Raw genomic sequence first — 16,045 nt, 5'->3', positions numbered from 1 at the left:
GCAGTGCATGAATTGGGGACACTGAAAATCCCCACCCCTTGTATGGAGAGCTTCTCCTTGCTGTGCTCACAGTTCCAAGTAAATGGAAGCAAGAATTGCAAGCCCCAGGCCAGAGACTTGCTTTTGCATATGTCTTTCCACTAAATCCTAACAGAAATTAGGATCTCCGGCACATGTGTAACAATGCTGTTCCTGGAGTAACCTGGAGTAACCGAACCCCGGGGGCCTCCTTTTCTTTGGCAGGGAAATAGGTGTCAGTGTTTTTTGCAAAATGGGTGTGTGCTCTGTGTTCAGACACTGAGTAAATCCAGAGCATCTTTGGTGTAGACTCTTCCTTGATGCCTCTGTGTGTGAGGCACTTGTTTGGTGCAGTTCAAGGCATTTCAGGCTGGGGCAGGGCATGGGGAACACATTGGGGATGTGGCTGCAGCTCTTCTCACTCAGCGGTTTTGAAGAACATTCATCTGTAGGGTATCAGAATATGGTACACCAAATTAAAGATCTCTTTTATAAACGTTCACTGAACAAATATATCCTCATGCAACCTGATGGGCTACTTGGGTTATCTCCAGCGTGGGGAATTTCAGCATTTTCTCTCTTTCCTCCCTAATGTCTTCTTTGTCAGCCATTGCTGACCTGACCCTGCTCCTCAGGAACTGCAGCCATATCCTCTTGTTGTCATCACTCATATGAGCAGGGTAGTGCTGGTAACAACCAGTGTGGCAATACTTCCCCTCCAACAGGCTGAGCTCATCGGGAGCTTGACCCACAAACTGGAAATCCTGAAAGAAGCCAAGGAGGGCCTGCTCACAGACATCAAGATGAACAATGCTCTCGGAGAGGAGGTGGAGCTGTTGATCAGCACACAGTGCAAACCCAACGAGTTTGACAAGTACAAGATGTTCATTGGCGATCTGGATAAGGTGGTGAACCTCCTGCTCTCCCTCTCGGGACGCCTGGCCCGCGTGGAGAACGTCCTGAGCAGCCTGGGGGACAATGCCAACAGCGAGGAGCGGGTACGTATCGGCACAGCCCTGGCCTGCTCAGGGTTTGGGGCAGCAGCCAGCACCACCACAGCCTTACAATGACCTCCAGGGGCTGCCAGGAGGGCAGCACAGGGCTCTTGGTGCTTATGTAGGAGCAGTACGTTGTCCCTGGGAATCCTGATCCCCATTTGTATAAATGGCTGAGATCCTGCAGCTTTTGTCTGGACACAGAGCAGCTGTGTTGGGGACAGCCTCATTTTAGCACTCTTGGGGTGGTTTTGAAACTGGATTTTCCTGGTAGTTGTTGCTTTCAAGTGAGGTTTCCTGACTTTATTGGAGCACTTTCTGCCTCCCATTGGCAAGGATGTTCAGAGTCCAGTTCAGTGGGGTTCATATGCACTCCATAATGAGGAATTCATCCTCCTCTCCCAGGCTTTTGACTGCACATCTGGGAGTTTAGCAGCTATCTCCAGAGGTGGCAGGTGTGGTGCTGGGAGGAAGGGAAGGGGGGATCAGGGAGTGTGGTGATGCTGGTGCTGAAGGGCTTTCTGTGGTGTGCAGAGTTCACTGAACGAGAAGCGGAAGCTGCTGGCTGGCCAGCACGAAGATGCCCGGGAGCTAAAGGAAAACCTTGACCGTCGGGAACGGGTGGTCTTGGACATCCTGGGCAACTACCTCTCTGAGGAGCAGCTCCAGGACTACCAGCACTTTGTGAAGATGAAGTCTGCGCTCCTCATAGAGCAGCGAGAGCTCGACGACAAAATCAAACTGGGCCAGGAGCAGCTCAAGTGCCTGATGGAAAGTCTCCCCACAGACTTCACGCCCAGGGATGCAGCAGCAGCAGCTGCCCTGGCTGCAGCACTTGCTACCTCCTCCGGAGTCGGTGGTAAAACACCTCCAGCAGCCTCTTCCTCACTCTAACCTGTCCCAGGTGGAGCTGGGATACAGCCCTGCCAGAGTCCCTTTAATCCGAGTACTTGGCAGATGGTTCTCTTCAAAGACAATGGACAGAGACAGGTCTCAACTAAGATTTTAATGAAGGAAAAAAAATAGCAATAATAAAGGTTTTATTTTCCTTTCCTTCCACCTCTGCTTCCTGGAAACTTAAATCAATGTGGAGGGAAATCTCCTCCTGCCAGAGATGAGGAAGAATCTCACAGGAATTAAACACATGACCTTTAATAAAAAACATGACCTCTTCTCTTCCCTCCCTTTTCTGCCTGTCACCTCATTAAATAATGAAGGATCTAAGAATGAAGCCTTAAAAATAAAACCAACCCATTTTACTGAACAATATTGATATTTATATTTTTTAAAGAACAAGACAGAATGTGTAAGTTTTTGTACATACTCTAATCAGTTACTTGATTCTACTTTGTTCTGTATGTAGAAAAGACATTTAATTTTGTATTTTGTGAAGACCTTAACAAAAAGAGGGAACCCCAAAGATAGTCGTGCAGTAGCTTGAAACATCTCATCGTGGTTTTGTTGCTGTTGTGGTTGTTTTTTAATATAATAAAGGGCTACAAGAAGCAGCTTCACCCTGTTTCAACACATGCTAAAGATACCATTAAGTGGCCTTACAAAGGAGATTTTGGACATGAAAATACAAATTTTTCCTCTTCTGGATCCTGTGATCCTCTGAGTCTGCAGTTCAAACATCTTTCATGGAAACTTGCATCTCAGGAGTCCAAGCTAGCATGAAGCAAGGAATTCACTGCAGGAATGTGGGGGAGATTCTGTCTTTATTTTGAATACTCATAACTGTGGTCTGTGTTTCTGTTGCAGCCTGAGAGATTTCCCTGAGGTGTTTCAAGGATCTCTACTGACATGATTTATAGGCCTGGCTTTGAGTAGAGTTTCAGGGAAGCAGGGGAGGGAGCTGTTTCAATCCAATCAACACATTTTATTTGCCCTGAAAAAAAAAATCCTACCCACTGCTGCAGCTTAGTTTATTAGATTTAAAAACAGTTTTAATTCAGATTTTTTTTTTTTTTTTTTTGCAACCACCCTTCCATCTTACACTTACCAAAACAGCTCACAATGACATGGTAGATCTGGGAGGTGTTTGTGCATTTTCCATTCAGTGAGTTCTTTCCTGAAAAATACAAGTCCAGCAGTTTATCCCCAGGTCAGGAAGAGGCTCCATCCAAACAGGATCTGCCTGTTTGCTCCAGGAACCCACATGGCTTCAGAGGGAGCACCTCCAGCAAGTTTGGGGTGGATGAGGCAAGTCCTGTGTGTGCTCCCACAGTACACAGAAACATCAGCTAATGAGGCAAGTGATAGTCACTGATGTTTTTATAACAGCTTATATTTTCAGGTGAGAAATGAGTTAAAGCCCTTATTTCTGTAGTAAGTGCAGAAGAACTCTCTTTGCACAGTTTTGTTCAAAAATCATGCTCCTAACTGCAAGGTTTACTGAGTTCGGTAGAAGCACACCTTGATATGTATTTAAAGGTAATTAAACATCAGCCAATCCTGAAGATCTACTTCTCAGGCAAAAAGATTTACTTCTTTTACCTCTGGCAAAAAGGGGAGTGCATTCATTGCTCTTCATCCCATTGCTCTTGATCTTTTCTCTTGTGGCTATGAAACTAGAGGATAATGGAAACCCAGAATTTCCCGGGCCGATTACATGATTTCATGGGACAGAAATACCAGGGATAGAATTTTACCCTTATTGTCCAGTCCTTGTAAACTTTCTGACACAAATCTGCATTTTGGTTCTGGCTACATGAGATTTTTAGATCTGAACCTGTATTGCAGTGGCTGCAGTGGAGAAAGTCGATACACCAGATATAGTGAGCACGATCTGCTGTGCTACCCCTTCACCAAAAGGCATCTCAGAGAAGGGGTTTTCAGCAGCCTGGCAATTTTTGCTGAAAATGAGCCTTATTTTTATAACAGAAACATCTATTTGGGATATTGGAGTGGAATGCCCTACATCCCACCCTGCCACAGGGATGCCAGCATGGCCTGTTTGCCAGCCTGGGTTGGCCTCTGTCTGTAGGTGACAATGGGTGGGACTCCTTCCCAAGTCAGTTGTGGTACCTGGGTCAAGCACCTTCTCCAGAGCTGCCTCCAGGTAAGTCATGGACTGTTGAAGGACCATGTGACAGCCACCTTCAGCTGGCTACAGGCACCGTGGGAAAGCATGAATCTCCTTCCGGTAGCTTGAGGAAAACCCTGGTAAGGACAAAGCAGTTACACTTCTGACACATGGTGCCAGTTCCAAGTAAAATCTCCTTGTACAAAAACAATTCCACTACGTTAGATTTGTGAGTTAGTTAGGAATAGCCTTTCTCCTGCGTCAGCATCCCTTAAATTATTATTTCCAGTCAAAGCAGGCCAGCTCTCAGTAAGGCCTCATGTGCTTTTAGCGACACGCATGTGATACAAGCGCCAGGAAAATCTAGTCATCCAACTTTAAACTGGCCTTTTTTAATCAGAGCCCTTGGGCGATTGACAGGCACAAGGAATTCACATCAGATGCTTTCCTCAAGACTCAATCTAGTAAAGAGTGTTTACATACCAGGGTCTGTCGGTTGTTAAGTTTGCACACAAGATCTTTTATGAAGGTTACCTATAAAATCAGTCAAACCTAGAGCACCACAAGAGTTTATGTGTCAGTTTGTCTATCACCTTTACAACTCAGCTGCTGTCGTGATTGTTTAGGCTGGTAATTAAGAGAAGCAAGTAAAGCAAACTGGATAGCATTCCATACTCACTCCACATAAATCCTGTCCTTTGCAAAACAGGGAACAGAGCGAGGTTTTCATCAGAGAGCCCCTGCTTTAAATCAGTGTGAGCAAACTGAGGCACACCTAGAGACCCCATCACAGGTTTCTCCGTGCCTCATTCAACTATCCTCCAAGCCAGTGTTTACATAAGAGCTGTTTATCCCTTTATACCTCTCCAGAGGGGATGTGTCCCGACCACGGCACAGTGTTATGGCTTGGCTGTGTTCCCACAGGAGTGCTGCTCGTGCCTTTGCACACGAACCAAGTGTTGTGCAGCTCTGGTGTGTTACTGGGGTTTTCTATCCATGTGTTACTGAACAATCAGCCTTTGTGTTGTACAACTGGATGTGTGTCTGTGGCCAGCCTTTGTGCAGCTTTGTGTGCATGAGCGCCAAAAATCATTGCAAAAATCTGCTTGCTTCTTGCCTGTTTCAAGATGTCAGGATGTCAGGGGGATGGAGCCAGCCAGGCTGAGCACCCTCAGACAAGCTTAAGAGGGGTGTCAGTCTGGCTCTGCCTGCTTTGGGATTAGGAAAAAAGGCTCGTTTTCCCCTACACCATTTAGGAAACAGGGTACATGTGAGCCAGGCAGCTTTTTCCTCTGTGGTTTGCAGCCTGCGGCCATGGCCTTCTGCTAGGGCTACACTGAGAAGCAGGGGGACTTCACATGAAAAAATCCAGCAATGCTTTTAAAATTCTTGTTCATTTTAGCACTAAATGAACTTACAGAACTGAAATGCAAAAGAAAAATAAACAAGGACATAATTCAGCTGGGGAGGGTAAGAGCTGGTGAAAGTGTGATGGAATACTGGGGAAACTGCTCATGAGGTGCTTGTGCTTTTACTGAGGTAAAATAAAACTGTGATTAACAAAAGAAAAAAAAGCACACACACACACAAGAAAATAAACAAGACTCTGGGCAGCTTAGAAAGGATGAAATTGGAATATGAGCAGCCCTGGCAGGCGGTTTTGGGAGATAAAGGGAGCCCTGCACAGAAGTTTCTCGTGGCTCTTCCCGCCATAAATTTGGCGGGAACCATTTTACCTCACAAAGGGCCCCCCCGCCTTAGGGGGCAGCTGAGGGGAGCCCTGTTGGTGAAGGGCTCTGGACACCCAGCCCTCACCAACACCTCCAAATACCCCCAAAAACCACAGCAGGGCTCCCTGCCCACCCCTCCTGCTGTGTTTTTATGGCAAACACCTGTGTGACCATCAGGGCTAACGAGGGACAGCTGCACTGGGGCAGTCGGACAGGAGTGCACACCTGAGGCAGTGCAGGAGGATGTGCACCTCATCCTGAAGGCTGCTGAGAAAAGGTGAGGAAAGCTACATTTCTATGCGGGTTTTTTTTCTCTTCGTGGGGCAGATTGGCAGCATGGAGCTGGTTTGGGGGTTTAAGGGGGGAAAACATCCCAGTTTGTTGGAAAGCAGGAGTGTCAGGTGTGTGGTTTCCAAAAGGAGGGAGCATGCTGGCCTGGGAGGGTGCCCACACCATGGGGCTTTCAGCATGGCAGGACTTGCCCTCATCCCTCAGCTCCTGCCCACAGCCTGCACAGGACAGGTACAGGGTCTGTACTCATCCGGCCCCAAGGATATCCCACCCCAGCAGCATCCAGTCATGTGCCCAGACCCCCATCACACCCTGGGAAAGGGGAATGGTGAGGTTATGGTTCCCTCCGTGCTGCCCCAGAACAGTTACGAGGTAACTCAGCACAAGGTGCGAGGCTGACTTTCTGAAGTGAGCGGTAAAGTTCCCTTTGGTGTGCAAATGTTGGTCATGGGGCTGAGGGAGTGGCAGCTGAGGACGAGAGGGAGGAACACGGCAGTCACCTTTCGCAGTGTTAACCTCGTCGTTTTGTACTCAGGTTGTTGATTAGTTTCATATGTGTATTGTTTGGAAGAAATTGTCAGGCAACGTTTTGCTTGTAAATTCCATGGGAAGCGACCCTGCTGGCCTCACCAGAACCTGGGCTGCCCCTCAGCTTGCCTAGCACACAGTTCCTGGCTGCACAGTGTCCTCTGACTGTCTTTTGAGGCTGTGACAATCAGTGTCACACGCAGCCTCGTGTAGCCAGTGTCACTTGGATGGCCTATTTCTGTCGAGTGAAGTTAATGTGAACTGCTCAGGGAGAGGTTATTTTCTGAGAAGACAAAGCTGCTGGTCTGTCTTAGCCCTCGCTGCTCTTCTAAGTCCTGCATGAGATCTTAATTCCTGTCCAATCTATTGTTTCCAAGCTCATCATTTTTTTACAATTGGTTATTTGTCCCCATCTTCCAAGGTGTGAGGTGAAAGCACACATCACTTAATCTGTGCTGATAAAATCTTTTAGGTTAGAAAAAACCCTTCAGGTCAAATGCAGCTGTTAACCTAACACCACTGAAGCCACCACTGTGCCCCCAATGCCACATCTCCACCTTTCCTAAATACCTGCAGGCATGGTGACTCCACTGCTTTCCCTGGGCAGCCTGTTCCACTGAAGAAATTTCTCCTCACACCCAATTAAGTGTCCATGTTATACCACAGCCTCACAGCTGTTTTGTAGGGGGCTTTGAGGTCCCATTTTTCCTCACCATGATGCTGTAAAGAAATGAAATGATGACTGCCCACTGCATGGCATTTAAATTCAAAGAAGAAAGAAAACCTGCACCCTTTGGCCATGTTGTGGTGCTTTCTGCTCCTCCCCACAGCAAGAAGGGCTCAGCCTTCTCCCAGCAATCTTGACATGAGTTCCCTGTGTGGTTCAGAAGAGCGCACTTGGCAGGGACAAGCATCACTTTGCCATTCACTGTGACCCTCTCCTCTGTAGCAGGCCACGAGTTCTGGCTTTCCCGATGGCTCCAGCAGGAGACAAAGCCTTGTCACCACTCCAGGAGCCAGCCAGGGCACTCTGCATTTACTGGTGTCACTTAGAGGAACAGGATTATTTATAGCTCTTGGACATGGGAGAAAAGACTCAAGCAGCAGGAAATGCTGGCAAAGGGATGCTTCCTTCCTACCCTTTCTCCTGCTTTATGGTCTCCTGAGTGGTAACTGCCAGTGCTAAAAAGCAGGATAAAGCTAATTCATTCTTGTGGAAAGTCCAGGAGGGGGGGGTAGCCCCCGGGAAGGTGCTGTTTGTACCCTGAGCACTGCAGTCAGGAACACTTGTGGATAACCTACCTGGCAATCAGGACTGCCAGCTTAAGGGCAAAAAAAATGGGATTAGCTTTATTCTTGTCAGTTCTGAGACACACAGACCTCACCTGACCAGGGCAGCCTGGAACAGACACACACACACAGAGCAGTAAGCTCGCCTGTGTCCCTGCTACATCAGGGCCTTGTACTTTTTCAGTGTCACACACCTGAATGCACTTACCTTCAGCCAGGTAATGTGACAGAGAGGGAAAACAAGACAAGAAGTGTTCTCCTTTCCCCAACTCCCCACCCCAAATACCCTGCAAAACACAAAAATCCCAAGGCTTACTTGACAAGGTAAAGCACCAGCCAGATTTGTCTCATCCTTTCCCTAATACACACACCCGAACCTCTAAACACTTAGCCTCCCATCCCATAAATGATGCAGTAGATGCAGGACAGGAATGAAACCCTCCATTATCCGTGCCCCTGTCCTGCAGCACAGCCAGGCTCCGGCTGTCTCCCCTGAGGCTGCCCAGCTCCGAGCAGCTGCTGCAGTACAGAGTGGGACAGTGTTGCTGACATGTAGGCAGCCTGTTGGCCTCTCCATAAAAAGCTTGGGATGGCTGAAATACTCCACAGAGTGGTATTGCCCTACCCACGCAGCTGGCCCAGCTGCTAAGGAGCAGCCATGCCTGGATTAGCCAACAGGGATCACATTCCAGCAGCGGAGCAGCATTTGGCTGAGAAGGCCTCACCTGCCCAGGCTGTTACTGACTGAGCCGCACCAGGCAGCGGAGTCACACAGCCACAGAGCCAACCTGTCCAGGCTCTCAGTTCCTCACAGCATGTAGGACTTCCTTACTTTCCATCAGGTCCTCAAATGCCACAGCAGTCCCTGCTCCAGCCCTGTCTTGGGTCAGCATGACCAGCAGGCTGTGGGGAAAGAACAGTAGCAGACATACTCCAAGGCATTGCATGAGCAGAGAGGTTGTAAGCAGAAGAGACTCTTCACTAGGCTTTTTTCCTTCTTTGTCTGCCTAAGTGCACTTAGTTGTGTTCAGTGTACTCAGGATTAAATGCCCCTGGTAACTTTGTTGGATACTGCCCTTTAGCAGGGAAGCACTCCAGACACTGCCCCACAGGCAGCCACAGGGTTTGTCACCCAGACCTGACATGTTGCTCAGCCCCTGACTTCATGGTACCTCATCCTCTGTCTCTGGCAATGTCAACACCTCAAGCCATGAGCAGCAGGGACAGCCTGGATTCTCTAAGTCCTCACTCCTAAGCTTTCTGTCAGGCTTCACCTTTCCCTTCACGTCTTTTCCCCAGCAAGGGCAGGTAGCCCAGCCTGCCTGCTCTTCCCTGCTCCTCAGGTACGCCAGTGCCAGCCTGCAATGCACGCAACTGCTGAGCACATTCTGGGAGAGCAAAGCTTTGGCAAGAGCACAAGCCATGCCCTGTGCTCCGTGTCAGTCCCCCATCCCCAGCAGGGTGCAGCATTTCGTGGTCAGAGATGGCACAATGAACACCCAACATCCACTTGTTCCTGGCTCAGACTAGTCCTACACTTGAGAAACCAGACAGGGACCACTCACCATAGCCAGCAGGGTGAATGGAGCAACTACTGCTAAGGCAGCTTCACTCAGTCACTCATGCTCTGCCTGGCTCGTGTCTAAGTCAGTACCAGCTGCAAGGCTGCAGTGTAAGGAGGAAAATGGCTGGATACGCATCCCCTCCTTGCCCACTCCCACAGCACACACAGAAGCAAGCAGATTAGAGCAGGAAACAGCAGAGGAAGCAGCCATTGCAAGTTTGGGTTTATTTCACTACACAGGGGGCAGAAAACAAAACAAACCAAGCTATAGCTGTTAGCTGAACTTAATGGCTTTGACTTTGAAGTCACCCTCCACAGCCAGGTATTCAATTTTGTCCATGCCCAGCCGATTCGGGAACTTGAATTCTGCCTCGGGCAGCTTCACTGTTGCCTCGGTTTCATCGAAGGAGATGCACATCTGTAGAGAGCCAAGAGAAGGAAGGAAGGAAGGAAGGAATGAAGGCTGACACATCACAGCTCCCAGGCTTTGCTCACTCCCCACCACCCCCAATCTGGGTGCAGGACAGGCGAGGTGGTTGCTGCTGCCGCCACGGCCGTGCTCAGCAGCTCAGTCTCTTCCCTGCCCAGCAGAGGCATGAGAAGGAAGGAAGCTTCTGCAGCTGTGGGATGAGACAGACCTAGTGTCAGTCTCACCTCAGTGCTGTTACTGCTCCGAGGTGCTTGGCTTCCAACAGAAGGCCAGAGCGGGGCACTCAACACATCCGAGCTGCTGGGCACTGACTTGGCTTTAGCTGCCAGACTCTTCCCCTGTGGCTCATTCCCCTTTCCATGCCTGCTCCTTCTGCACCGCAGAGGCACAGGGCAGCATTAAAAAGCTGTGCCCTTGGCCCCTCAGTGCCAGGGCTTTGAACACACCCCTGGGGCCTCACCTCAATCTTGTCACCATGCTGGAAGGGAAAGTCAGCCTTCCTGTCCTCCTCCCCCCACATGCCATCCTCCTTGGAATTACACACAAGGGTGTTGACATCCCCGTGACAGTCAAAGCGAGGGTTGAAATGCAGCATGAGGGTGTTGCTGTTCTTCCCGACATTCACAGCAAACCTGGGGAAACAGAGCCAGTGCAAAGGGGGTGCCTGCGCAGCAGCTCCAGCTGCCAGTGCTAACAAGCTGAACACAGCAGGAGCTCTGGCTTCCCCCAGTGCCACATCAATCCATTCGCCACCTCACTCACCCTTTGGCATCAGACTGGATCTTCCCTTTGACCTTGATGCACTCACCAGGCTCAACGTCCAGCTGAGTAACAACCACTCCCTGCAGGGCCAAACCACAGGAGTTAGTCTATCCCAAGGCAAGGCTTCCAGTCCTGCTTGGGCCAGGGCACAAAGCAGCTCTGTGCTGGAGGAAGGGTTGAGTCAGGCCAGCTGCCTGTCCCAGCGAGCACTGGGGTCTCCCACTGCCCTAAGCAGCATAAGGTGACAAGGAAGTGTGGTGGGTTGGCCCTGGCTGGATATCAGGTACCCACCAAAGCCACTCTGTCACAACTGGATGGGGGAGAGAAAATGTAACAAAAGGCTCATGAGTTGAAACAAAGACAGGGAGATGCCACTCACTGATTACTGTCACAGGCAAAACAAAATCAACTTGGGGAAATTAACTGAATTTATTACCAATTTAAATCAGAGCAGGATAATGAGAAGTAAAATAAGCTTTAAAAATGCCTTCCCCCCACTCCCTCCCTCCTTCCCAGGCTCTGCCTCCTCCCCCTCAGTGGCACAAGGAGACAGGGAATGCGGGTTACGGTCAGTTCATCACAGGGTGCTTCCGCCACTGCTGAGGGAGAGGAGTCTTGCCCTGCTCAGTGTGGGGTCCCTCCTGCAGGAGGCAGTCCTCCCCTCGAGTCCTCCACGTGAGCTACAGCCCTTCGCTAGCTGCTCCAACGTGGATCCCTTTCCACAGGCTCACAGCCTTCTTCAGGCATCCTCCTGCTCCAGCACAGGGTCCTCCACGGGCTACAAGTGGACTTGTGCATCCCTGTTGACATCTATGGGCTGCAGAGGGATCATGCTGCCTCACCATGGCCTTCACCGCAGGGTGTTATCACAGAGGCATTCCTGCTATCGCTGATGGGCTCAGCCTTGGCCAGCACTGTGTCCATCCTGGAGCCTGCTGGCCTTGGACCTGGGGGAAGCTTCTGGCAGCTTCTCACAGCACAGAAGCAACCCTTGTAGCCCCCTCTGCTACCAAAACCTGGCCACACAAGCCCAGTGCAGGAGGTGATTCACCAGCTGCTACAGGAGCAGTGTAACTGAGCTCTACTTAACTGTGTGCCGGGTCAGGTAGGGAGACCAGTTCCAAATTAGTTTGCTTGGGCACTGCCCCCCAGCCCCCTCATGCTGTCTTTGCCCTCGTGCCTGCTCCCTGCTCTACCCATACACAGACTGCCGAGGTCAGGGTTACTCGAGTCACTAAACTGCTCATCCCCACGGCACTAACTCTGGCTCTGGAATGCAGCCTCTGCGCCCGGGGCCGTCCTTCGAGGAAAGGAAAGCTGCGGGGGCAGAGGTGGGTTAGAATACACTGCCCGCCTGCCTTCCTCTCCTGTTGCGTTACGAGTTAACCCACTCCTGTACCCAAAAGGCATTTTTCCAGAAGAAAAATACACAGCTTAAGGGAGAAAAAGTATAACGGGTCTTGAAACTACTGTAGAGTTGCAAATGGACCCAAACCTTCAGAGTACTTGAGAATATAAACATTCCTCAGCTTCCCCACTTACATAACACACTAAAGAAGAGGAGAAGAAATACGGCTGGTCAACACTAACTATTCCTCCCACAGCCATCAATCTGCCTTGCATTTCCTCCCAGCTAATCCTTTTCTCCTCCTATCTCTGGCACCAGGCCCAAACCCTACAGGCAGCCCAGCCTTAGTCCCAGTCCTGCTTGGCACACCACCCCGGCTCGCAGGCGGCACTCACTTTCTCCATGCTGCAGACACCGGCCCCAGCAGGCAGGACACCCCCGAGCCCCTTCTGCACAGCACGGCGTGACGCAGCGCTGAGCTCCACCAGCCGAACTCGCTCGGGCAGGACCATCACATGATTGGAGGGGCGGGCGAAGAACGGGACTGATCAATCGCAGCTGTGGGGGCCGGAGCTTCCCGGCCACTTTCAGGGGGGCAGCGGGAGATCTCTACTGATACTGTTCTTTGCGGGCAGCTTGTGTATGGTTTTAAGAACTAGCCATTGTTTGCTTTGCGTGATCCTAGAAATCCTCACTGTAAGCTCTCCGAGCTGCTATGCAGCGTCTGTTGGCCCCGATCCTGGGAGCCGGTGTGGCTCTGTGCTAGGAGCGAGGTGGCTGCTTTTTGTTCGGCGATCTCTGTCTAAAATCAGGGTTGGGAGCCCTCGCGTTACTGCTGCAAAGTGGTTGCCTCTGTGGATAGGGGTGTATGTTCTCGCCCAGGCCAGCCTCGTGCCTGCAAGGAGCCTGGATTGGCGGGAGACCCTGGCTACAAATCCTCGCTGCTTGCAGTTAAATGAAAGCCAAGGGTTTGGTACAGCCCACGTCAGCATTTGAAAAGTGCCTAAAAGGTTAAGGGTGGTGGTGTGGGGCTCTAAGTAGATGTGAGAATTCAGGCTGCGGCTTTTGGAAAGTAGCACGATCTTGCTGGTTCCATTCCAGTTGCAAAAGGCTCCGGAGGGAAAAGAGAAATGCTTTGTTATGGGAGGAAGAGGCCGGGCAGGGCTGTGTGCAGCCGCCAGGACGGGAAAGGAGGCTGCTATCCCAGAGAGTGCCCAGCGCCTGGTATTCCCCTTCCCTGTGCCGCCGGAAAGCACTGAGCATGACTGCCCCGAGGGTCTTTGCAGGGCAGGGAGGTGAAGGTGGAGCGGCTGCAGTGCTTTGTGGGGCTGTGCCACTGGATCGGCTTGAACCTTTGCATGGGCTTTAGCAGCGTCCTCGGGCCTCTGTGCCTCAGTTTCCCCCATGCCTGAAGTGACGCTAATGATATGCAGCTTCCCAGTCCTGCCTGCAAACCCGCAGTGAGAGCTGCTGTATAAGCGCGGTGTGCTGCTTGCTGGCTGAGCCGTGGCCAGCCTGCGAGGTACCTGTCTGCAGGTCACTTTTGGAAGGGCTGCGCAGGGCATCTCACAACACAGTGCAGGAATTTATGGCTGGGTTGTGGTGGGAAACACGCTGCCCTGCAGGAGGCTGCTGGAACTTTATTAGAGCTGTTACCGGAACAGCATCCTGACTCCTGATGCCATCCTTTGCCCCAGATATCCCCCACACCCATTTCAGAACATTCCCGTGGCATTTCAGCAAAGCTGAGCTGCGTTTGAACTAAAAAGTCACAAGCTCGGATTGCAGCCCTGTGACTGGGGTGCATAAAAGAGGGCAAAATGCTGACTGAAAGCGCTGTAGGGAAAATCCCGCACAGGCTCTCACCTCCAGCTAACTCCCTGGCCATCCTATGCACATACAGGAGCCATACTGAAGTCAGGAGTTGACTGTGGGAGCAGAGTTGGTGCAGGTAGCAAATGCCACTGAGAGCAGGCCCCCTCCACGGAGAGTTTGGAAAAATCCCAACTAATTCCACCTTAAGTTAGTCCCGTTCTCCAGCGATGTTAGCCGGGATCACGTGTTAGAGACAGGCTTTAGGCGCCTGCTCTCCGCGCCTGAGTTACTGTGCAGTTGTTCCCCTGGTCGCTGGCACGTGTGAGGGGTTGAGCAAATTCTGTTTGGCCGGCTGGGTTTGTGTATTTGTTTTCCGTTCAGCTCTGTGAAATCCCTGGAGACTTCTCTCCTCATTTCAGTGCTGGGCCCTCTGACTCCCGAAATGCAAGTTTCATGTGAGCTGCTCTTCTGGCCTGAAGTTTCCTCCTCTGATCCTTCAGACGGTGGATTACCTTTCTAATAACACACGGAGACTGCACCGTTTGTTTTCCTTCAGTGCTCTGCACTGGCAGCCTGGTTGGTTTAGCAGCAAACCCTTTGGTCTTTAGATTTAAAGCACTCCTTGTTTGTGAGCTCTGTGAAATCAGCAAGGTGCTTATTCTGAAGCTACAATGCTGAGTTGCCCCACTGTCCTGCATTTTTCCTAGGGATTAAGTGGCAGAAAAGTAGGGGATGCAGTGGGTGTCCTTCCCTTTCAGAGGGCTGGTAAAGGAAGGCAGGCTGCAAAGCAAGGCCACACTGGCCAATCCCACCCCATCAGGGATGATCCCAGCCTCCCTGCACAACGTGAGGCAAAGTGCACCTTGCACTCACAGCAGGGAGGGACTCGATGCAGGCAGGCAGAGGATTAGGGTGTGTTTCAAAGGCCTGAGGGAGGAAGAGAGAGACACTGCCCTATGCAAACCACTCTCACGCCCCAGGTCCAGCAGGGGATGTTCTGAGAAGAAACCCTGGGCAGAAGAGCCCGAGTGAGCCTTACCCGGGTTGTTCCAAGGGACTGCAGTAAGTACAGGCCCTGAGAGAGAGTAGTGAATCGCACCAAAACCGGGCCAGGAGACACTTCAGAGACAGAGTCAGAGAAGCGGGTACTTGCTTTATTCGGCGCGCCGGCTGTGTGGGGATCGCTCCTCCAAACACGCACACCGGTGCTCCCTACAACACAGTATTAAGGGCTAAATTATGAGTATTCACCACATTCTTTGGGACAGGTGTGGTTATACAAATTATTTTTCAGAAGTCATTAATATCATTAGCATATGGGCCATGCATGTGCTGTGTGTCCTGGTGGTTGCACTGAGAAAGGCTCCTTTTCTTCCTCGGGGGTCTTTCTGATGAAGACCAGTAGTCTTCCTCACGGTGTACTTTTCACCTTTCTCCCTGGGCATGCGTAGTCCTTTGAGAAATGATTCAGCGGTCTCTGAGATGATCCTTGTCCCCTCTATCTTGACAAGATTAGGGTGAATTCGGCTTCTTAGGTTTTGTGATTAACATCTGCTGTCTGAACTAACATTTGCTGTCTCCCAATAGTTAACTTGTGCTTACATGAGTTAGTTATTGACTGCCCTTTCCTCAGTAGCTAGGGCACGTACACTGCAGGTGTTCCCATTTCAGGTGTTACAGCTCTCCACATGCTTTTGGGGAAGAGTGTTGCTCCCACTGGCAGCTTTGGCAGAAGCAGGGAGAGAAGAGTCATCTCCTGCTCATCCAGAGGTGATGCACACAGGAATTTCCCCGTATGGGGCAAATCAAGGCTAGCCTCCCAGTGCTTGGCCTTGCAGGCTTGCTTGTGGAGACAGGGTCCTGCCCAGCACTAGATCCCCAGCCCAAACTCTTCATTCACCTCTTGGTTTGCACAGGCTGAAGGCAGACAACTGGCCAGTCTGATTTTCTTGTAACTCCCTAGAAACGTCCCACATTTGCTTCGGAAGCAAAGGGTGCAGCATGCTGACTGTTACTCTTTTTAATATCCTGTGAGGAAAAATACACCCTAGCCACTGGCAAAGTCATATCCCCGCTAATCACTGCTGTCATTAGAAATGGCTTTCCCCTGGTTTGGGGAGGTCTGAGGACACACCCTGCTGCTGGCTAACTCAAGGATCAGGGTACACTGTGCCCTGGGTGACACAGGGTGCGGAGGCCAGCGCCTGCTGGCTCTGCCATCCCTGTGTCTGGTTTGTCTCGCACCGAAC

At 50.8% G+C, this 16,045-nt stretch overlaps 2 protein-coding genes across 9 annotated transcripts in view; one reads left to right on the top strand and one right to left on the bottom strand.

Moving 5' to 3' along the window:
• SHROOM3 (shroom family member 3) overlaps positions 1-2,527 on the top strand; it is a 118,862-nt gene extending 116,335 nt beyond the window's left edge. For all 8 annotated transcript variants that reach the window (XM_032110339.1, XM_032110341.1, XM_032110337.1 and 5 more), the window contains 2 exons: positions 744-1,016; positions 1,548-2,527. In XM_032110339.1, coding sequence (XP_031966230.1) covers positions 744-1,016; positions 1,548-1,907 — 633 coding nt within the window. In that variant the 3' untranslated portion in view covers positions 1,908-2,527. The remainder of the gene's footprint in view (positions 1-743; positions 1,017-1,547) is intronic.
• Positions 2,528-9,646: 7,119 nt separating this feature from the next.
• On the bottom strand, positions 9,647-12,515 carry LOC116444689 (16 kDa beta-galactoside-binding lectin). The gene is made up of 4 exons (XM_032110347.1): positions 12,377-12,515; positions 10,634-10,713; positions 10,332-10,503; positions 9,647-9,859 (listed from the first exon to the last, which is right to left on the bottom strand). The coding sequence occupies exons 1-4, from the start codon at positions 12,491-12,493 to the stop codon at positions 9,716-9,718; spliced, it is 513 nt and encodes a 170-aa protein (XP_031966238.1). The 5' UTR covers positions 12,494-12,515; the 3' UTR covers positions 9,647-9,715.
• Positions 12,516-16,045: the final 3,530 nt, after the last annotated feature.

This window comes from Corvus moneduloides, chromosome 5 (assembly GCF_009650955.1).
Source record: "Corvus moneduloides isolate bCorMon1 chromosome 5, bCorMon1.pri, whole genome shotgun sequence".
Lineage (NCBI taxonomy): Eukaryota > Metazoa > Chordata > Aves > Passeriformes > Corvidae > Corvus > Corvus moneduloides.
Note: the sequence above shows the minus strand (reverse complement) of the source record. Positions and strands in the feature narration are given on the sequence as shown.

Bases quoted from the DNA above. Each gene is read 5' to 3' on its own strand.
- LOC116444689 (XM_032110347.1), bottom strand. From the start codon at position 12,493: ATGGTCCTGCCCGAGCGAGTTCGGCTGGTGGAGCTCAGCGCTGCGTCA. The intron at 10,504-10,633 runs GTGAGTGAGGTG...CTGTTTCCCCAG, and splicing joins ATCCAGTCTGATGCCAAAGG to GTTTGCTGTGAATGTCGGGA. The intron at 9,860-10,331 runs GTGAGGCCCCAG...GGCTCTCTACAG, and splicing joins AGCATGGTGACAAGATTGAG to ATGTGCATCTCCTTCGATGA.